Raw genomic sequence first — 24,296 nt, 5'->3', positions numbered from 1 at the left:
ATGTCAGACATCTGCAGGAGCTGAAGGAGTCATTTGAGCAGAGTTCCGTGCTGCGTTTCACTTACGAGATGGAAAAGGATGGTAAGCTGCCCTTTCTAGATGTAACAGTCATGGAAAAGGGCGGAGGTTTCCACACTGCAGTCTACACTAAGGAAACAAACATAGGAATGTGCCTAAATGCCAACAGCGACTGCCCAGACAGGTACAAGAGGAGTGTTGTTAACGCATATGTTGACCGTGCTCTCAGCCACAGCTCAGAATGGAAGCAAGTCGACGAAGAACTCTGTAGGGTAAGGCAGGTCCTAGTCAATAACGGCTTCTCCAATGGTTTCGTCGAAGACATCATAAGAAGGAAAGTGAAAAGCCATGCAACCTCTGAAGAGACAACTAACACAACACCTATACCCCCTATTAGACTATTTTACAGGAACTTCTTTTCCACAGCTCATAAAACGGAGGAAAGGGTCCTGAAAGATATTGTTAATAGAAACGTTATCCCTACAGACAAAAATCAGAGGATACAACTGACGATTTACTATAAAACCAGAAAAACGGCCAGCCTACTCATGAGAAACTCTCCAGATACAAAACAGAACGCTTTAAAAGAGACTAACGTCGTCTATGGCTTCAAATGCCCTCTTGGGGAATGTAAGCTCCAAAAAACCCAGTATATAGGCAAGACAACAACATCTCTTTCTAGGCGTTTAACGATGCATAAGCAACAGGGCTCCATTAAGGAACATATAATCTCTTCCCACAACCAAACCATCGCCAGAGAAATCCTAGTAAACAACACAGAAATCATCGATAGATACAGCGATAGCAGGCGGCTTGACGTTTGCGAGGCACTACACATCAAGAAGTCAACACCAGCAATCAACAGCCAATTATTGCACAACTATATTCTACCCACCTCAAGACTCCGCTCCAATATAGAAGCATCAAGAAATATGGACCAATAGGCTTTCTACAAACACTTCTATTCAATATCCACTGTTTCGTGTTCTGTCTTGTGTTGATGAAATTAATACCCTATTAATACTCTTGTTCTGTCTTGTGTTGATGAAATTAATACCCTATTAATACCACATCTTGTTCTGTCTTGTGTTAATGCCACATCACCCCTTCCACCTCACTCAAATGTAGATATAAAATCGGAGATGCGTAAGTTCTATTCAGTTGTGTATTTGTGAACTAAAGTCTTTGAAAATGTAATAAGTTTTACGAAACGCGCTCGTGTCGCGTCAGCCTAGAAATAAAAATGAATTTTGGAGAACTGATTTTTGATTTACCTCCAACAGTGAAACGAAATGTACGAAAGATTGAGAAAATTCGTGTTAGAATTATTAATCTTACTTTTTCGGTCATATTTAATAATATATGTCTACAGGAAAGACTGCAACCAAAATATACTAATATATATATATATATATATATATATATATATATATATATATATATATATATATATATATATATATATATATATATATATATATATATATATATATATATATACAATGAAGGTGAAAAACATGGGGGGGATACATAAGGGATAAACATAGGGGCTGCAGAAGGCTTATTGGCCCATACGAGGCATCTCCTATCTAAACACAAAGATTAATCCAGTGTAATTGGCCTGTTATGTTGGACATTGTCTTCTGTGTTGGCATCGATATGTTCTTGTCTTGTCCTTACTCTCATGGTGGGTAGAGTAAATAGTTCCGTGATTTGGGTGTTCATGGTAGGTCGCTCTATTCTTATGTGAAGAATAAGAATAGAGCGACCTACCATGAACACCCAAATCACGGAACTATTTACTCTACCCACCATGAGAGTAAGGACAAGACAAGAACATATCGATGCCAACACAGAAGACAATGTCCAACATAACAGGCCAATTACACTGGATTAATCTTTGTGTTTAGATAGGAGATGCCTCGTATGGGCCAATAAGCCTTCTGCAGCCCCTATGTTTATCCCTTATGTATCCCCCCCATGTTTTTCACCTTCATATATATATATATATATATATATATATATATATATATATATATATATATGAAGGTGAAAAACATGGGGGGGATACATAAGGGATAAACATAGGGGCTGCAGAAGGCTTATTGGCCCATACGAGGCATCTCCTATCTAAACACAAAGATTAATCCAGTGTAATTGGCCTGTTATGTTGGACATTGTCTTCTGTGTTGGCATCGATATGTTCTTGTCTTGTCCTTACTCTCATGGTGGGTAGAGTAAATAGTTCCGTGATTTGGGTGTTCATGGTAGGTCGCTCTATTCTTATGTGAAGAATAAGAATAGAGCGACCTACCATGAACACCCAAATCACGGAACTATTTACTCTACCCACCATGAGAGTAAGGACAAGACAAGAACATATCGATGCCAACACAGAAGACAATGTCCAACATAACAGGCCAATTACACTGGATTAATCTTTGTGTTTAGATAGGAGATGCCTCGTATGGGCCAATAAGCCTTCTGCAGCCCCTATGTTTATCCCTTATGTATCCCCCCCATGTTTTTCACCTTCATATATATATATATATATATATATATATATATATATATATATATATATATATATATATATATATATATATATATATATATATATATATATATATATATAAGGCACAACTCTCCTAAACACGAGAGTGAAGTATAGAACTTTAGAACACTTTCCCACCAGGAGACTCGAACAACCCTAGCCAGCACAGAAGCCTTCCAGCAACTGGCATAACAGGTACGCCTTAACCCGCTCCACCACCCGCTCAGACCCTTAAAAGAGATGGTAATTTCGGAGTATTTAAATACACCAAAGATCACCACCTCCCAAGAGCACTAGAGCAAGTGAGGGGTCATTTAGACGTTAATTTCATCAAGTCCCTGTTAATATGGGAAGACACAGTGTCTATGCTTAAGGCACAACTCTCCTAAACACGAGAGTGAAGTATAGAACTTTAGAACACTTTCCCACCAGGAGACTCGAACCCTAGCCAGCACAGAAGCCTTCCAGCAACTGGCATAACAGGTACGCCTTAACCCGCTCCACCACCCGCTCAGACCCTTAAAAGAGATGGTAATTTCGGAGTATTTAAATACACCAAAGATCACCACCTCCCAAGAGCACTAGAGCAAGTGAGGGGTCATTTAGACGTTAATTTCATCAAGTCCCTGTTAATATGGGAAGACACAGTGTCTATGCTTAAGGCACAACTCTCCTAAACACGAGAGTGAAGTATAGAACTTTAGAACACTTTCCCACCAGGAGACTCGAACCCTAGCCAGCACAGAAGCCTTCCAGCAACTGGCATAACAGGTACGCCTTAACCCGCTCCACCACCCGCTCAGACCCTTAAAAGAGATGGTAATTTCGGAGTATTTAAATACACCAAAGATCACCACCTCCCAAGAGCACTAGAGCAAGTGAGGGGTCATTTAGACGTTAATTTCATCAAGTCCCTGTTAATATGGGAAGACACAGTGTCTATGCTTAAGGCACAACTCTCCTAAACACGAGAGTGAAGTATAGAACTTTAGAACACTTTCCCACCAGGAGACTCGAACCCTAGCCAGCACAGAAGCCTTCCAGCAACTGGCATAACAGGTACGCCTTAACCCGCTCCACCACCCGCTCAGACCCTTAAAAGAGATGGTAATTTCGGAGTATTTAAATACACCAAAGATCACCACCTCCCAAGAGCACTAGAGCAAGTGAGGGGTCATTTAGACGTTAATTTCATCAAGTCCCTGTTAATATGGGAAGACACAGTGTCTATGCTTAAGGCACAACTCTCCTAAACACGAGAGTGAAGTATAGAACTTTAGAACACTTTCCCACCAGGAGACTCGAACCCTAGCCAGCACAGAAGCCTTCCAGCAACTGGCATAACAGGTACGCCTTAACCCGCTCCACCACCCGCTCAGACCCTTAAAAGAGATGGTAATTTCGGAGTATTTAAATACACCAAAGATCACCACCTCCCAAGAGCACTAGAGCAAGTGAGGGGTCATTTAGACGTTAATTTCATCAAGTCCCTGTTAATATGGGAAGACACAGTGTCTATGCTTAAGGCACAACTCTCCTAAACACGAGAGTGAAGTATAGAACTTTAGAACACTTTCCCACCAGGAGACTCGAACCCTAGCCAGCACAGAAGCCTTCCAGCAACTGGCATAACAGGTACGCCTTAACCCGCTCCACCACCCGCTCAGACCCTTAAAAGAGATGGTAATTTCGGAGTATTTAAATACACCAAAGATCACCACCTCCCAAGAGCACTAGAGCAAGTGAGGGGTCATTTAGACGTTAATTTCATCAAGTCCCTGTTAATATGGGAAGACACAGTGTCTATGCTTAAGGCACAACTCTCCTAAACACGAGAGTGAAGTATAGAACTTTAGAACACTTTCCCACCAGGAGACTCAAACCCTAGCCAGCACAGAAGCCTTCCAGCAACTGGCATGACAGGTACGCCTTAACCCGCTCCACCACCTGCTCAGACCCTTAAAAGAGATGGTAATTTCGGAGTATTTAAATACACCAAAGATCACCACCTCCCAAGAGCACTAGAGCAAGTGAGGGGTCATTTAGACGTTAATTTCATCAAGTCCCTGTTAATATGGGAAGACACAGTGTCTATGCTTAAGGCACAACTCTCCTAATCACGAGAGTGAAGTATAGAACTTTAGAACACTTTCCCACCAGGAGACTCGAACCCTAGCCAGCACAGAAGCCTTCCAGCAACTGGCATAACAGGTACGCCTTAACCCGCTCCACCACCCGCTCAGACCCTTAAAAGAGATGGTAATTTCGGAGTATTTAAATACACCAAAGATCACCACCTCCCAAGAGCACTAGAGCAAGTGAGGGGTCATTTAGACGTTAATTTCATCAAGTCCCTGTTAATATGGGAAGACACAGTGTCTATGCTTAAGGCACAACTCTCCTAAACACGAGAGTGAAGTATAGAACTTTAGAACACTTTCCCACCAGGAGACTCAAACCCTAGCCAGCACAGAAGCCTTCCAGCAACTGGCATGACAGGTACGCCATAACCCGCTCCACCACCCGCTCAGACCCTTAAAAGAGATGGTAATTTCGGAGTATTTAAATACACCAAAGATCACCACCTCCCAAGAGCACTAGAGCAAGTGAGGGGTCATTTAGACGTTAATTTCATCAAGTCCCTGTTAATATGGGAAGACACAGTGTCTATGCTTAAGGCACAACTCTCCTAAACACGAGAGTGAAGTATAGAACTTTAGAACACTTTCCCACCAGGAGACTCGAACCCTAGCCAGCACAGAAGCCTTCCAGCAACTGGCATAACAGGTACGCCTTAACCCGCTCCACCACCCACTCAGACCCTTAAAAGAGATGGTAATTTCGGAGTATTTAATACACCAAAGATCACCACCTCCCAAGAGCACTAGAGCAAGTGATTGGTCATTTAGACGTTAATTTCATCAAGTCCCTGTTAATATGGGAAGACACAGTGTCTATGCTTAAGGCACAACTCTCCTAAACACGAGAGTGAAATATAGAACTTTAGAACACTTTCCCACCAGGAGACTCGAACCCTAGCCAGCACAGAAGCCTTCCAGCAACTGGCATAACAGGTACGCCTTAACCCGCTCCACCACCCGCTCAGACCCTTAAAACAGATGGTAATTTCGGAGTATTTAAATACACCAAAGATCACCACCTCCCAAGAGCACTAGAGCAAGTGAGGGGTCATTTAGACGTTAATTTCATCAAGTCCCTGTTAATATGGGAAGACACAGTGTCTATGCTTAAGGCTCAACTCTCCTAAACACGAGAGTGAAGTATAGAACTTTAGAACACTTTCCCACCAGGAGACTCGAACCCTAGCCAGCACAGAAGCCTTCCAGCAACTGGCATAACAGGTACGCCTTAACCCGCTCCACCACCCACTCAGACCCTTAAAAGAGATGGTAATTTCGGAGTATTTAAATACAGCAAAGATCACCACCTCCCAAGAGCACTACAGCAAGTGAGGGGTCATTTAGACGTTAATTTCATCAAGTCCCTGTTAATATGGGAAGACACAGTGTCTATGCTTAAGGCACAACTCTCCTAAACACGAGAGTGAAGTATAGAACTTTAGAACACTTTCCCACCAGGAGACTCGAACCCTAGCCAGCACAGAAGCCTTCCAGCAACTGGCATAACAGGTACGCCTTAACCCGCTCCACCACCCGCCCAGACCCTTAAAAGAGATGGTAATTTCGGAGTATTTAAATACACCAAAGATCACCACCTCCCAAGAGCACTAGAGCAAGTGAGGGGTCATTTAGACGTTAATTTCATCAAGTCCCTGTTAATATGGGAAGACACAGTGTCTATGCTTAAGGCACAACTCTCCTAAACACGAGAGTGAAGTATAGAACTTTAGAACACTTTCCCACCAGGAGACTCGAACCCTAGCCAGCACAGAAGCCTTCCAGCAACTGGCATAACAGGTACGCCTTAACCCGCTCCACCACCCGCTCAGACCCTTAAAAGAGATGGTAATTTCGGAGTATTTAAATACACCAAAGATCACCACCTTGGAGTATATATATATATATACTCCGAAATTACCATCTCTTTTAAGGGTCTGAGCGGGTGGTGGAGCGGGTTAAGGCGTACCTGTTATGCCAGTTGCTGGAAGGCTTCTGTGCTGGCTAGGGTTCGAGTCTCCTGGTGGGAAAGTGTTCTAAACTTCTATACTTCACTCTCGTGTTTAGGAGAGTTGTGCCTTAAGCATAGACACTGTGTCTTCCCATATTAACAGGGACTTGATGAAATTAACGTCTAAATGACCCCTCACTTGCTCTAGTGCTCTTGGGAGGTGGTGATCTTTGGTGTATTTAAATATTCCGAAATTACCATCTCTTTTAAGGGTCTGAGCGGGTGGTGGAGCGGGTTAAGGCGTACCTGTTATGCCAGTTGCTGGAAGGCTTCTGTGCTGGCTAGGGTTCGAGTCTCCTGGTGGGAAAGTGTTCTAAACTTCTATACTTCACTCTCGTGTTTAGGAGAGTTGTGCCTTAAGCATAGACACTGTGTCTTCCCATATTAACAGGGACTTGATGAAATTAACGTCTAAATGACCCCTCACTTGCTCTAGTGCTCTTGGGAGTTGGTGATCTTTGGTGTATTTAAATACTCCGAAATTACCATCTCTTTTAAGGGTCTGAGCGGGTGGTGGAGCGGGTTAAGGCGTACCTGTTATGCCAGTTGCTGGAAGGCTTCTGTGCTGGCTAGGGTTCGAGTCTCCTGGTGGGAAAGTGTTCTAAACTTCTATACTTCACTCTCGTGTTTAGGAGAGTTGTGCCTTAAGCATAGACACTGTGTCTTCCCATATTAACAGGGACTTGATGAAATTAACGTCTAAATGACCCCTCACTTGCTCTAGTGCTCTTGGGAGGTGGTGATCTTTGGTGTATTTAAATATTCCGAAATTACCATCTCTTTTAAGGGTCTGAGCGGGTGGTGGAGCGGGTTAAGGCGTACCTGTTATGCCAGTTGCTGGAAGGCTTCTGTGCTGGCTAGGGTTCGAGTCTCCTGGTGGGAAAGTGTTCTAAAGTTCTATACTTCACTCTCGTGTTTAGGAGAGTTGTGCCTTAAGCATAGACACTGTGTCTTCCCATATTAACAGGGACTTGATGAAATTAACGTCTAAATGACCCCTCACTTGCTCTAGTGCTCTTGGGAGGTGGTGATCTTTGGTGTATTTAAATACTCCGAAATTACCATCTCTTTTAAGGGTCTGAGCGGGTTAAGGCGTACCTGTTATGCCAGTTGCTGGAAGGCTTCTGTGCTGGCTAGGGTTCGAGTCTCCTGGTGGGAAAGTGTTCTAAAGTTCTATACTTCACTCTCGTGTTTAGGAGAGTTGTGCCTTAAGCATAGACACTGTGTCTTCCCATATTAACAGGGACTTGATGAAATTAACGTCTAAATGACCCCTCACTTGCTCTAGTGCTCTTGGGAGGTGGTGATCTTTGGTGTATTTAAATACTCCGAAATTACCATCTCTTTTAAGGGTCTGAGCGGGTGGTGGAGCGGGTTAAGGCGTACCTGTTATGCCAGTTGCTGGAAGGCTTCTGTGCTGGCTAGGGTTCGAGTCTCCTGGTGGGAAAGTGTTCTAAAGTTCTATACTTCACTCTCGTGTTTAGGAGAGTTGTGCCTTAAGCATAGACACTGTGTCTTCCCATATTAACAGGGACTTGATGAAATTAACGTCTAAATGACCCCTCACTTGCTCTAGTGCTCTTGGGAGGTGGTGATCTTTGGTGTATTTAAATACTCCGAAATTACCATCTCTTTTAAGGGTCTGAGCGGGTGGTGGAGCGGGTTAAGGCGTACCTGTTATGCCAGTTGCTGGAAGGCTTCTGTGCTGGCTAGGGTTCGAGTCTCCTGGTGGGAAAGTGTTCTAAAGTTCTATACTTCACTCTCGTGTTTAGGAGAGTTGTGCCTTAAGCATAGACACTGTGTCTTCCCATATTAACAGGGACTTGATGAAATTAACGTCTAAATGACCTCTCACTTGCTCTAGTGCTCTTGGGAGGTGGTGATCTTTGGTGTATTTAAATACTCCGAAATTACCATCTCTTTTAAGGGTCTGAGCGGGTGGTGGAGCGGGTTAAGGCGTACCTGTTATGCCAGTTGCTGGAAGGCTTCTGTGCTGGCTAGGGTTCGAGTCTCCTGGTGGGAAAGTGTTCTAAAGTTCTATACTTCACTCTCGTGTTTAGGAGAGTTGTGCCTTAAGCATAGACACTGTGTCTTCCCATATTAACAGGGACTTGATGAAATTAACGTCTAAATGACCCCTCACTTGCTCTAGTGCTCTTGGGAGGTGGTGATCTTTGGTGTATTTAAATACTCCGAAATTACCATCTCTTTTAAGGGTCTGAGCGGGTGGTGGAGCGGGTTAAGGCGTACCTGTTATGCCAGTTGCTGGAAGGCTTCTGTGCTGGCTAGGGTTCGAGTCTCCTGGTGGGAAAGTGTTCTAAAGTTCTATACTTCACTCTCGTGTTTAGGAGAGTTGTGCCTTAAGCATAGACACTGTGTCTTCCCATATTAACAGGGACTTGATGAAATTAACGTCTAAATGACCCCTCACTTGCTCTAGTGCTCTTGGGAGGTGGTGATCTTTGGTGTATTTAAATACTCCGAAATTACCATCTCTTTTAAGGGTCTGAGCGGGTGGTGGAGCGGGTTAAGGCGTACCTGTTATGCCAGTTGCTGGAAGGCTTCTGTGCTGGCTAGGGTTCGAGTCTCCTGGTGGGAAAGTGTTCTAAAGTTATATATATATATATATATATATATATATATATATATATATATATATATATATATATATATATATATATATATATATATATATATATATATATATATATATGTCGTACCTAGTAGCCAGAACTCACTTCTCAGCCTACTATTCAAGGCCCGATTTGCCTAATAAGCCAAGTTTTCCTGAATTATATATTTACTATAATTTTTTTCTTATGAAATGATAAAGCAACCCTTTTCTCTATGTATGAGGTCAATTTTTTTTTATTGGAGTTAAAATTAACGTAGATATATGACCGAACCTAACCAACCCTACCTAACCTAACCTAACCTATATTTATTGGTAAGGTTAGGTTTGGTAGCCAAAAAAAGCTAGGTTAGGTTAGGTTAGGTAGGTTAGGTAGACGAAAAAACATTAATTCATGAAAACTTGGCTTATTAAGCAAATCGGGCCTTGAATAGTAGGCTGAGAAGTGCGTTCTGGCTATTAGGTACGACATATATATATATATATATATATATATATATATATATATATATATATATATATATATATATATATATATATATATATATATTATTAAATATGACCGAAAAAGTAAGATTAATAATTCTAACACGAATTTTCTCAATCTTTCGTACATTACGCTTCACTGTTGGAGGTAAATCAAAAATCACTTCTCCAAAATTCATTTTTATTTCTAGTCTGACGCGACACGGGCGCGTTTCGTAAAACTTATTACATTTTCAAAGACTTCACAAATACACAACTGATTAGAACTTACGTCTCTCTGATATTATATCTACATTTGAGTGAGGTGGGAAGGGTGATGTGGCATTAACACAAGACAGAACAGGAGGGGATATTAATAGGGTATTAAAAGTATCAACACAAGACAGAACAGAAACAATGGGTATTGAATAGAAGTGTTTGTAGAAAGCCTATTGGTCCACATTTCTTGATGCTTCTATATTGGAGCGGAGTCTTGAGGTGGGTAGAATATAGTTGTGCAATAATTGGCTGTTGATTGCTGGTGTTGACTTCTTGATGTGTAGTGCCTCGCAAACGTCAAGCCGCCTGCTATCGCTGTATCTATCGATGATTTCTGTGTTGTTTACTAGGATTTCTCTGGCGATGGTTTGGTTGTGGGAAGAGATTATATGTTCCTTAATGGAGCCCTGTTGCTTATGCATCGTTAAACGCCTAGAAAGAGATGTTGTTGTCTTGCCTATATACTGGGTTTTTTGGAGCTTACAGTCCCCAAGTGGGCATTTGAAGGCATAGACGACGTTAGTCTCTTTTAAAGCGTTCTGTTTTGTGTCTGGAGAGTTTCTCATGAGTAGGCTGGCCGTTTTTCTGGTTTTATAGTAAATCATCAGTTGTATCCTCTGATTTTTGTTTGTAGGGATAACGTTTCTATTAACAATATCTTTCAGGACCCTTTCCTCCGTTTTATGAGCTGTGGAAAAGAAGTTCCTGTAAAATAGTCTAATAGGGGGTATAGGTGAAGAGACAACTCCTCTTGTCTTCAGACAACTCCTCTTCAGAGGAGTTGTCTCCTCTGAAGAGACAACTAACACAACACCTATACCCCCTATTAGACTATTTTACAGCAACTTCTTTTCCACAGCTCATAAAACGGAGGAAAGGGTCCTGAAAGATATTGTTAATAGAAACGTTATCCCTACAAACAAAAATCAGAGGATACAACTGACGATTTACTATAAAACCAGAAAAACGGCCAGCCTACTCATGAGAAACTCTCCAGACACAAAACAGAACGCTTTAAAAGAGACTAACGTCGTCTATGCCTTCAAATGCCCACTTGGGGACTGTAAGCTCCAAAAAACCCAGTATATAGGCAAGACAACAACATCTCTTTCTAGGCGTTTAACGATGCATAAGCAACAGGGCTCCATTAAGGAACATATAATCTCTTCCCACAACCAAACCATCGCCAGAGAAATCCTAGTAAACAACACAGAAATCATCGATAGATACAGCGATAGCAGGCGGCTTGACGTTTGCGAGGCACTACACATCAAGAAGTCAACACCAGCAATCAACAGCCAATTATTGCACAACTATATTCTACCCACCTCAAGACTCCGCTCCAATATAGAAGCATCAAGAAATATGGACCAATAGGCTTTCTACAAACACTTCTATTCAATACCCATTGTTTCTGTTCTGTCTTGTGTTGATACTTTTAATACCCTATTAATATCCCCTCCTGTTCTGTCTTGTGTTAATGCCACATCACCCTTCCCACCTCACTCAAATGTAGATATAATATCAGAGAGACGTAAGTTCTAATCAGTTGTGTATTTGTGAAGTCTTTGAAAATGTAATAAGTTTTACGAAACGCGCCCGTGTCGCGTCAGACTAGAAATAAAAATGAATTTTGGAGAAGTGATTTTTGATTTACCTCCAACAGTGAAGCGTAATGTACGAAAGATTGAGAAAATTCGTGTTAGAATTATTAATCTTACTTTTTCGGTCATATTTAATAATATATGTCTACAGGAAAGACTGCTACCAAAATATACTAATATATATATATATATATATATATATATATATATATATATATATATATATATATATATATATATATATATATATATATATATATATACATATATATATATATATATATATATATATATATATATATATATATATATATATATATATATATATATATATATATATTGCAGGGTATTTATTGCAGGGTATATATTGTTGCAGGGTATGTACCCTATATTGCAGGGTATATATTGCAGGGTATATATTGCAGGGTATTTATTGCAGGGTATTTATTACAGGGTATTTATTGCAGGGTATATTGTGCAGGGTATGTACCCTATATTGCAGGGTATATATTGCAAGGTATATATATTGCCGGGTATATGTATATTGCAGGGAATATTTTGAAGGGTATATATAAATGGTAGAAATACGTGTAGTGCACTAATGGTGGTCACTGATGTCCGTGCAAGACGACATCACGCTATGCACGTGTCCGTGAGAGCCTCCTGGTGCGTGTCTGTTTACTGTTGTGCACGTGTCCGTGAGAGCCTCCTGGTGCGTGTCTGTTTACTGTTGTGCACGTGTCCGTGAGAGCCTCCTGGTGCGTGTCTGTTTACTGTTGTGCACGTGTCCGTGAGAGCTTCCTGGTGCGTGTCTGTTTACTGTTGTGCACGTGTCCGTGAGAGCCTCCTGGTGCGTGTCTGTTTACTGTTGTGCATGTGTCCGTGAGAGCCTCCTGGTGCGTGTCTAACCTGTCATGGTTGTTTACAGCTACACCTTCGGACAACCGGTTAAGGGCAACCTGTCACTGACTCTGGTCAACAACCAGAGAAGGAAGTGCAAGGTGGACTTCACCAACAACGTTTCGGTGAGTACCTCAGTGTTACGGTGAGTACCTCAGTGTTACTGTGAGTACCTCAGTGTTACGGTGAGTACCTCAGTGTTACTGTGAGTACCTCAGTGTTACTGTGAGTACCTCAGTGTTACTGTGAGTACCTCAGTGTTACTGTGAGTACCTCAGTGTTACTGTGAGTACCTCAGTGTTACGGTGAGTACCTCAGTGTTACTGTGAGTACCTCAGTGTTACTGTGAGTACCTCCGTGTTACTGTGAGTACCTCAGTGTTACTGTGAGTACCTCAGTGTTACCGTGAGTACCTCAGTGTTACGGTGAGTAGCTCAGTGTTACTGTGAGTACCTCAGTGTTACTGTGAGTACCTCAGTGTTACTGTGAGTACCTCAGTGTTACGGTGAGTAACTCAGTGTTACTGTGAGTACCTCAGTGTTACTGTGAGTACCTCAGTGTTACTGTGAGTACCTCAGTGTTACGGTGAGTACCTCAGTGTTACCGTGAGTACCTCAGTGTTACCGTGAGTACCTCAGTGTTACCGTGAGTACCTCAGTGTTACTGTGAGTACCTCAGTGTTACCGTGAGTACCTCAGTGTTATGGTGAGTAACTCAGTGTTACCGTGAGTACCTCAGTGTTACTGTGAGTACCTCAGTGTTACGGTGAGTACCTCAGTGTTATGGTGAGTACCTCAGTGTTACTGTGAGTACCTCAGTGTTACTGTGAGTACCTCAGTGTTACGGTGAGTACCTCAGTGTTACGGTGAGTACCTCAGTGTTACTGTGAGTACCTCAGTGTTACCGTGAGTACCTCAGTGTTACTGTGAGTACCTCAGTGTTACTGTGAGTACCTCAGTGTTTCGGTGAGTACCTCAGTGTTACGGTGAGTACCTCAGTGTTACTGTGAGTACCTCAGTGTTACTGTGAGTACCTCAGTGTTACTGTGAGTACCTCAGTGTTACCGTGAGTACCTCAGTGTTACTGTGGTACCCCAGTGTTACCGTGAGTACCTCAGTGTTACGATGAGTACCTCAGTGTTACGGTGAGTACCTCAGTGTTACTGTGAGTACCTCAGTGTTACTGTGAGTACCTCAGTGTTACTGTGAGTACCTCAGTGTTACTGTGAGTACCTCAGTGTTACTGTGAGTACCTCAGTGTTACGGTGAGTACCTCAGTGTTACTGTGAGTACCTCAGTGTTACTATGAGTACCTCAGTGTTACTGTGAGTACCTCAGTGTTACCGTGAGTACCTCAGTGTTACGGTGAGTACCTCAGTGTTACGGTGAGTACCTCAGTGTTACCGTCAGTACCTCAGTGTTACTGTGAGTACTTCAGTGTTACTGTGAGTACCTCAATGTTACTGTGAGTACCTCAGTGTTACCGTGAGTACCTCAGTGTTACTGTGAGTAGCTCTGTGTTACCGTGAGTACCTCAGTGTTACTGTGAGTACCTCAGTGTTACTGTGAGTACCTCAGTGTTACTGTGAGTACCTCAGTGTTACCGTGAGTACCTCAGTGTTACTGTAAGCACCTCAGTGTTACTGGGAGTACCTCAGTGTTACCGTGAGTACCTCATTGTTACTGTGAGTACCTCAGTGTTACTGTGAGTACCTCAGTGTTACTGGGAGTACCTCAGTTTTACTGTGAGTACCTCAGTGTTACTGTGAATACCTCAGTGTTACTGTGAGTACCTCAGTGTTACTGTGAGTACCTCAGTGTTACTGTGAGTACCTCAGTGTTACTGTGAGCACCTCAGTGTTACTGTGAGTACCTCAGTGTTACTGTGAGTACCTCAGTGTTACGGTGAGTACCTCAGTGTTACTGTGATTTCCACACAATTGGTCACCTTCAAGTATTCTTAATCCTTTGAAAAAGCTGAAGATTTTACATAAACTAATGGGTTATATAAACTATTGGGTGACAAACTAATGGGTTAAGTAAACTAATGGTTTACATAAACTAATGGTTTACATAAACTAATGGTTTCTATAAACTATTGGGTTTACATAAAGTAATGGGTTACATAAGCTAAACTAACGGGGTTACATAAACTAATGGTTTACGTAAACTAATGGGATACATAAACTGATGGGTTTATATAAACTAATGGGTTACAAAAACTAATGGGTTTGATAGACTAATGGGCTATGTAAACTAATGTGTTACATAAACTAATGGTTTACATAAACTAATGGGTTACATATACCAATGGGCTATGTAAACTAATGGGTTACATAAACTAATAGTTTACATAAACTAATAGGTTACATATAGTAATGGGTTGTGTAAACTAATGTGTTTATGTAAACTAATGGGTTATATAAACTAATGAGTTTACATAAACTAATGGGTTATATAAACTAATGTGTTACAGAATATAATGGGTTCACATAAACTAATCGGTTTATATAAAATTAATGGGTTACGTAAACTAATGGGTTACATAAACTAATATGTTTACATAACCTAATGGGTTACATAAACTAATGGGTTACAGAAACAAATGGGTTCACATAAACTAATGGGCTACATAAACTTATGGGTTTATGTAAACTAATGGGTTACATAAACTAATGGGGTTTACATAAACTAATGGGATACATAAACTAATGGGATACAGAAACAAATGCGTTCACATATACTAATGGGTTACATAAACTTATGGGTTTATATAAACTAATGAGTTACATAAACTAATGGGTTACATAAACTAATAGGTTACATAAACTAATGGGTTCGTAAACTAATGGGTTATATAAACTAATTGGTTGTGTAAAGTAATGGGTTACATAAACTAATAGGTTACATAAACTAAAGAGTTACGTAAACTAATGGGTTACATAAGCTAATGGGTTACATAAACTAATGGGTTACATAAACTAATGGGTTACATAAACTAATGGGTTATGTAAACTAATGGGTTACGTAAATTAATGGGGTATACTGTCATAAGTGGTGTATTCCTCCAGACACCGACACAATATACATGAAAGGTTCTCACTGCAGATCTCCGGGTGTAAGGAGGTGGAGGTGCAAGCATCGGAGCTGAGGATCATTCACTGCGACGTGTACAGTCTCAAGGCCTCGGCCATCGTCACTGAGGAAGGTACTGGAGTGGAAATAAAAAAGGACGCTTCAGTCTCCATCTTCCGACACGCTGTGACCTTCAAAACTATCTACGAAGACGCTTACATGAAGCCGAACCTTCCTTACTCCCTCAAGGTTGGTAATTGTAATTGTAAAAATGTGTTAGAACAAATTTATGTTCATGTTTTATTATTCACTAAATATTGTCGATTTGGCTTTCTGTGCAACACATTTTATAGTTCATTGATTTCCATCTTCTGGGCGTTCAACACCGCCTATTGTTGCTACTGGTGGATGGACACGACAAGACTGTTGCTACTGGAGGATGGACACGACAAGACTGTTGCTACTGGGGGATAGACACGACAAGACTGTTACTACTGGGAGATGGGCATGACAAGACTGTTACTACTGGGAGATGGACAGGACAAGACTGTTGCTACTGGGGGATGGACACGACAAGACTGTTGCTACTGGGGGATGGACACGACAAGACTGTTACTACTGGGAGATGGGCACGACAAGACTGTTGCTACTGGGAGATGGACACGACTAGACTGTTGGACGTGTCACCTGTGTGTGTAAATGTGATCACACACGTGTATAACAAAAAAACTCGTTTACGTCATTATTTACAATTTTTAACCAGAAACTATTATAACCCTAAACTATTAACTCCGCCAACAAGAATAATAGACTGACACGTTCATACTAACCAGTTAATGTAATGACTGAGCAATAGATAAATAATAGCTGTTAATATTACTGTACATCAACTTAAACACAATAAATATAGATAATTAAATAATTCAGTTATCAAGTACCAAAAGAATATTAAGAAATGTTGACACAGGGATAACATTGGGATGACGAATATCAGTACGTAGTGTGAACATAGACACGACATACAGTATCACTTAATCCAGAACGACAACGTTTGAGATCAGTTTGACAGCACGTCAGTCCGGCGCTGGGTGGTGTGGCGAGCAGGACGCTTCTCTTTGCCTATCCAGTTGTTAGTTGGCCGGTGTGGGGTTTGTTGACAACCCGGCATGATGTGCGGGCCTTGGTGAGGCTGCTGGCGTGACTTGAAAGTGGCCGTGTCGGCCTGCAGTATTTGGCAGCCTGTGCCACCTGTCGTCAGGCCTGGAATTTTCCAGTAATACTTCCTACCAAGCAGTAGAATTGGTGATTTTGGACATGTTACGTGTTTCTTTGGAGGCTGTGTGTGGTGTGTAGCTGTTTGCTGGGGGACGTGCGATTGTGAAGTTTGGCTCCTCAGTGGTTTACCGTGATCTCGTCACGTGCTATGATGGGGACACTTTCCCTCTTCTTGGCAATGGTGGATCAGTGACTTTCTCTGATCGCTGTCCTATGACGATGTATGTGGCAGTGCATGGGGCACCCTTCGAGTTCCTTGAGGACCTTCTACGTCGGTACTTTGCCCGTTTTTGGCGGGTTCTTCATGTGCGGATGAACGCCGTCCCCACCGGGAGGTAGAATCGGGTCCCGTGTGGACCCACACTCTCACCATGCGCCTTAGAGATCATATACTGTCCTCCATCATGCTGTTGCGTTTCCCTCTATGTTTGTTTCATACGGGCCAGCTCCAGATGTGTTTCAAGTGTGACCTACAGGGCCACCAGGCTGCAGGGTGTGAGGTCCACCGGGGTCACCCCTATTAACCTCTTCTGGGAGGAGGATTCTCTCCCGTTGTCGACCTCGGACCCGTCAATGGGTGCTGGGATTTGTGTGTTGATTCCCTACTGTCTGCTGCTCCGGTGTCGGATCCTGCGGCTCGTCTTGGTGCAGATGTGGGTGTTGACGTGGAGGTTAGTGTGGCCCCGCCACGACCATCCCTGCCCCAGCTGCCTCACCCCGCCCCGTCTCAGCCGCATCTGCCTACTATGTTCCAGGATACGGTGTCTCCTGCCGCTCTGGCTGTCCGCGAGGGGTTGTCTCCTGCAGTGTGTGGTCCGGTGGCCCCGGTTGTTAAAGCTGTGGTTCTCGGGGGTCGTGCTTTACAAGCACACCTGCCGGAGAGTTCTGTTGTGGTGCAGGAAGATGGGAGTGATAACTCGAACGACCGGCGGCCTGTCTCGAAATGATCGAAGCGGGTTCAGAGTGTGTCTCCCCATCGTGGTGAGCCTTGGGAGGAGGTGAAGTATGGTGCTCCGGCGTCCCCCGCCGTCGGTGACGGGGCTGTGAGGGGCTCCGAGTTGCTTCCTGTGCCCCCACCTCCTGTGTCTATTGCTGTTGCATCCCCGTAGTGCGAAGTTTTCCCTGATGATCAGGATCTTGTCATGGTGCTGAGAAGGGATGTGCGCCAGGGGTCCTCGGCTCCTGTGCCCGGTGGCGGGGACGATGCCGTGCCTGCGTCCCCTGCGGTTCCCCCTGGTCAGGGGGGGGGGAGCCTTGTCCCGGCTGCCGGGTACGTGATCCGTGAGGGACAGGTGTTGAGACTTTCTCGGGATGTCTGGTGCCTTCTTTTGATAATTACTTACTTACTTCGGGTTCAATTCATAGTGAACATAACACAACACTCCCTAGGAACTTGCTAGTTGACAATACAAAAATTCTGGAGTCGACCACTGACCTAAGACGACGACAAATCCTGGCAGCTATACTAAAATGAGAGAAAAAATCACTTATAAATATATTAAATAACTACTTCGCTTCCCTGGCAACACTTAGACGCAGAACTCACCTACATCACGGGGTAACTACCACATCTCTACCGGATTCTTACCGCCCACAGAGAGTACTAGTCCTATACAACGCCTTACCCAATATATGATTGCCCCTTTTCCCTTACTCTTACCTTATTCCCCTATTCCTTACCCTACGTTTCATTGCCCCCATACACCTCCGACGCCACTGTTGCAGGCGGCAACAGTGGCGTCGAAGGAGATTACCTAAGGCTTCAATTCATCCCCTTACACATGTGTATTTAATCCGAAATTGCTCCTTGTTTATTAATTCCTTAAGATTGCTCTCCTTGGCACTGATGAAGAGAAAATAAGTTAGAAGCATAAAAAAACTAGCAACTTAAGATTAACAACGCCAACATTGCGGTCATATTTAACCAAATATGCTTAAAGTAACGCCTGCTGCCCAAATATACAAACATTATCACATATTTGTGTACACTTATATGTGATCTTTAACCAGAGTCTTCCTCTTACTAACATAGCTGATAGGAAACAGCTGAGGTAAGGTGGCATATCGATCACACTCATAACTCGTGTACACTAATGGGACACACCTGCCTTATTGTCGAGGCTGGTTTTAAAAATTATTGGAAATCTTGTTTACAAATGTACCTCGTGTGTCTTGTCCCTCGATAAAATCCATAGCAAATTTTATTTTGTTTTCTTCAATCGTCTTGTTTTTTGTTTTGTTTTTGCACATTTGCATCATGAACAATATCCAGGAGTGTTTTACTGTTCAGCCCACAGGCGTGCAGAACAGTCTTCGAGACTTGGTGCCTTTTTCATACATACTTACATAGCAATCAGCCATTATTCACTGTTATTTTACCTAGGATAAGGATTAATTGTTAATTATGTTACGTTAAGATACAGATCATTGTGATAACTCAACAGGAGATGGTAATTATTGTATATACTTGATAACTCTTACTTCAAGTTCTGTGTCGATTTTCCTAGATACTTTGTGATCTTACTGACTCATCATGTATCAACTTGTTTACAATTCCAAAGCCAAATAATCTATCGCGTGTAAAATATAAACTTAAAAAAATATATGGTGTTTAGCCATACAGCAGAACACTGTCCTGGCAACCTACAGTCTTCCAGGACTAAGCTAGTCATCAGGGATGCCAGTGACGGCATCTAAGATACTGTTAACTTAATAAAATTAATATGTAAAGTCGATTGTGATGGTCTCTTCACAATCGACTTGAGAATGGTCCAGGATGGACCGAAACGTCGTCGTCCCTTCACTTTCTAGTGTGGGGTTTGGTCAACATATTTCAACCACGTTATTGTGACTCCTCGTCTGCATAATATCTAAACCTCCAGAACTTCTTTAACATGTTGCAGGTGAGGGCTGAGAAGCCAGACGGCACTCCGGCAGGTGGTGTCCCCATGGAGGTGTGTGCAGCTGGTCGCTGCACCAACATGACCACAGCACCAGATGGTCTCTTCACAACAGTCTTGCCAGTCTACAACACCAACAGAGTTTACGTAAGTGTCTTCTTGACTTAATTATTATTATAACGTTTAGTCAGTAAACAATTATTATTATAACGTTTAGTCAGTAAACAATTATTATTATAACGTTTAGTCAGTAAACAATTATTATTATAACGTTTAGTCAGTAAACAATTATTATTAAAACGTTTAGTCAGTAAACAATTATTATTATAACGTTTAGTCAGTAAACAATTATTATTATAACGTTTAGTCAGTAAACAATTATTATTATAACGTTTAGTCAGTAAACAATTATTATTATAACGTTTAGTCAGTAAACAATTATTATTATAACGTTTAGTCAGTAAACAATTATTATTATAACGTTTAGTCAGTAAACAATTATTATTATAACGTTTAGTAGTAAAGAATTATTATTATAACGTTTAGTAGTAAAGAATTATTATTATAACGTTTAGTCAGTAAACAATTATTAGTATAACGTTTAGTCGTTAAACAATAATTATTATAACGTTTAGTCAGTAAACAATTATTATTATAGTTTCTAATATAAATTCCAAGTGTTGTTCAGTTTCTCAACATAACTTTACAGTAAAAGTCTGAAGCACTTTTAACAACACTAAATTTTTGTTGACAGGTGAGCTTTACATCAAGAGGACGGAGGGTATTAGTGATTTTTTTTTTAGTTCAGATATGAAGGGAATGCAGAACATAGTACTACTAGTTTGTTGTTGTTAAAGATTTGCTACTCGGAACAAAAAGTTCCAAGTAGCACGGGCTATGGTGAGCCCGTAGTGGACTGTACTACTAGTGTTGCAACATGTTTAAGATGAAAGAAATTTCCTTTAGCTTGATAATAGGCAAAGTTGATAAAATGTAAAAGGTAAAAAAGGCGAGAGAAAGACTTGTAAATAATAGAAATTTCAGAATAAAAAACTGAAGGTCACTGATGTGTTGGACGTGGAGGAAGAGAGACAAGGACACTTTTCTTGACAAAGTGGATGGTAGGAAATGAAGTAAATATATGTACCATTGTACTTAAGATTGGGGCACACAGAGAAAGACAAACCGGACACAGAGCTGTGAACTTGAACGTCTAGGAAAGGAAGGATGGAATTTGATTACAATTATACTTAGAAATTGATAGGAGGAGCCAGATTGTTAAGAGAGGAGAGGAAAGGCTAGAAAAAGACGGTTATGAGCCCATAGAACAAAACTGTCATCAACATAGCCAAACCAGGGAGAAGGACGAGTATCAACAGTGGGAAGAATAAGAGGTTCAAATACTCTGTATAGTGATTGGCAAGAACAAGGGAGAGGACGGAACTCATAGTTTATAGGAAGACAAAGTAAAGCACGAAACAATGGGTAGAAACTGGACGTTTAGATTCAGGAAAGGCCTGGGTAAATACAGGTTTGGGAATGGATTTGTTGATTTATAAAAGATATTACTTATAAATAAAATACAAGTGGGATCAATGAATATAAACATGAATGGACGAGTTGTGTAGCATAAATAAGAGCTGCCTCACATGGGACAACACGCCTTGTGCAGTCCCATATATTACTGTGTTCGTTAGTTCTGTGTTGACACATATTTGAATCTTGACTTCTGAGCTTGTGCTCGTTACCTCTGTGCCGGTCGTTCACGGTAGTTGTGTTGCCTCGTTACTTCTGTGCTGGTGGTTCACGCTAGTTGTGTTGCTCGTTACTTCTGTGCTGGTGGTTCACGGTAGTTGTGTTGCCTCGTTACTTCTGTGCCGGTGGTTCACGGTAGTTGTGATGCTCGTTACTTCTGTGCCGGTGGTTCACGGTAGTTGTGTTGCTCGTTACTTCTGTGCCGGTGGTTCACGGTAGTTGTGATGCTCGTTACTTCGGTGCTGGTAGTTCACGGTAGTTGTGTTGCCTCGTTATTTCGGTGCTGGTGGTTCACGGTAGTTGTGTTGCTCGTTACCTCTGTGCTGGTGGTTCACGGTAGTTGTGTTGCCTCGTTACCTCTGTGCTGGTGGTTCACGGTAGTTGTGTTGCCTCGTTACCTCTGTGCTGGTGGTTCACGGTAGTTGTGTTGCCTCGTTACCTCTGTGCCGGTGGTTCACGGTAGTTGTGTTGCCTCGTTACCTCTGTGCTGGTGGTTCACGGTAGTTGTGTTGCTCGTTACTTCGGTGCTGGTGGTTCACGTTAGTTGTGTTGCTCGTTACTTCTGTGCTGGTGGTTCACGGTAGTTGTGATGGTCGTTACTTCGGTGCTGGTGGTTCACGGTAGTTGTGTTGCTCGTTACTTCGGTGCTGGTGGTTCACGTTAGTTGTGTTGCTCGTTACTTCTGTGCTGGTGGTTCACGGTAGTTGTGATGGTCGTTACTTCGGTGCTGGTGGTTCACGGTAGTTGTGTTGCTCGTTACTTCTGTGCTGGTGGTTCACGGTAGTTGTGATGGTCGTTACTTCTGTGCTGGTGGTTCACGGTAGTTGTGTTGCCTCGTTACTTCTGTGCTGGTGGTTCACGGTAGTTGTGTTGCTCGTTACTTCTGTGCTGGTGGTTCACGGTAGTTGTGTTGCTTGTTACTTCGGTGCTGGTGGTTCACGGTAGTTGTGTTGCTCGTTACTTCTGTGCTGGTGGTTCACGGTAGTTGTGTTGCTCGTTACTTCTGTGCTGGTGGTTCACGGTAGTTGTGATGGTCGTTACTTCTGTGCTGGTGGTTCACGGTAGTTGTGTTGCCTCGTTACTTCGGTGCTGGTGGTTCACGGTAGTTGTGTTGCCTCGTTACTTCTGTGCTGGTGGTTCACGGTAGTTGTGTTGCTTGTTACTTCGGTGCTGGTGGTTCACGGTAGTTGTGTTGCTCGTTACTTCGGTGCTGGTGGTTCACGGTAGTTGTGTTGCTCGTTACTTCGGTGCTGGTGGTTCACGGTAGTTGTGTTGGCTCGTTACCTCTGTGCTGGTGGTTCACGGTAGTTGTGTTGCTCGTTACCTCTGTGCTGGTGGTTCACGGTAGTTGTGTTGCTCGTTACCTCTGTGCTGGTGGTTCACGGTAGTTGTGTTGCCTCGTTACCTCTGTGCTGGTGGTTCACGGTAGTTGTGTTGCCTCGTTAGTTCTGTGCCGGTGGTTCACGGTAGTTGTGTTGCTCGTTACTTCTGTGCTGGTGGTTCACAGTAGTTGTGATGGTCGTAACTTCTGTGCTGGTGGTTCACGGTAGTTGTGTTGCTCGTTGTGTGCTACCATTCACTCTCGGTTTCTTGGAACATTTTCTTAAAGTGTAGTTGTTACTGTGTACCAGGTTTCTAAGACCGCTTTTCACCGTCTTGTGTGCTGTTCTATATGTTCTCTGAATGTGAGAGTTTGACTATTGATAGCCGGTTGATCTTTCCATGAGAGCTTGGCTTTTGGTATTGCAGCTTCGGTCACCGGCAAACCTTCTGCCCACCTGTTCAAGGTTGTACTCAACTGCTGTTTTGTTTCCAAAACGTTTGGATTATTGCAAATGACTGCAAGAACTGGCAGAGATGCACAGCCCAGGAGTACTGTATGCTATTCGGAGTTCCTGGACACTCATGGCCGTCCTCCTTGCCATCTGCAGCTTTTTCTGTAGAGCTTAAAGTAGAGTTTACCTTTATAATGCGGGTACCAGACTGTTATACATCCATATGAGAGCCAGAGTAAATAAGAGCAAGCAAATAAAACTTTAAAGAATATGGCAAAAATAATCTTAGGGTCCAAAGACCTCAAAAAGTAATTTTCTTCCACTCTTAAATAGGATGACTTTATAAACTTCATAATTTAATGCAAAAAATCACAATAACTGTATGAAAATTTGACGTCCATCTCACACGTCTGAAAAGAAATGAGGATGTGGACGGACCAAAACGTTGTCGTTAACGTCTTTTTCCGGCGTGTGGGACGAGTGTCATCAATGTGTAATGATTCCATCCCTCCACGTCCCTACTTTTCAGCCAAAAAATACTTCACAAAAAGTTTAGGTTACCGGGGATATCTCACCTCGTATATCAGCTACTTTGTGTGCTGGGATCTGTGTGGCTCCATCGGGGGATCTGAGCTCCATCGGGCTCCGCTGGTGGCGCCTCGGAACACCCCGTAGGTTCTCCCGTGACAGTCTGGCTCGTGGTTAAAAAGCCCGGCTGAATACTGTCTGTGGTCTCGTGCCAAGCATATGCTTGTTGTACTTGGAGACGTGTAATACTTTATTCTGGGAGTGTAAGTCTGCCCTGAACTCTGCGGCTTTTTGTGAAGAAAGTGAAGACCCAATGCACGTGTAAGTGCATTACAAACCAAATGGGGGGTTACTCACTACTTTGATGTTGGTGCAGTGAAATCAATAG

At 42.5% G+C, this 24,296-nt stretch overlaps 1 protein-coding gene across 2 annotated transcripts in view; it reads left to right on the top strand.

Moving 5' to 3' along the window:
• Positions 1-24,296, top strand: part of LOC123751953 (alpha-2-macroglobulin-like) — a 193,965-nt gene that overhangs the window by 88,614 nt on the left and 81,055 nt on the right. For both annotated transcript variants that reach the window (XM_069314573.1, XM_069314572.1), the window contains exons 6-8: positions 12,630-12,726; positions 15,709-15,924; positions 19,854-19,997. In XM_069314573.1, coding sequence (XP_069170674.1) covers positions 12,630-12,726; positions 15,709-15,924; positions 19,854-19,997 — 457 coding nt within the window. The remainder of the gene's footprint in view (positions 1-12,629; positions 12,727-15,708; positions 15,925-19,853; positions 19,998-24,296) is intronic.

This window comes from Procambarus clarkii, chromosome 79 (genome assembly GCF_040958095.1).
Source record: "Procambarus clarkii isolate CNS0578487 chromosome 79, FALCON_Pclarkii_2.0, whole genome shotgun sequence".
Lineage (NCBI taxonomy): Eukaryota > Metazoa > Arthropoda > Malacostraca > Decapoda > Cambaridae > Procambarus > Procambarus clarkii.
The sequence above is the reverse complement of the archived record's forward strand: the minus strand, read 5'-3'. Positions and strand labels throughout refer to the sequence as shown.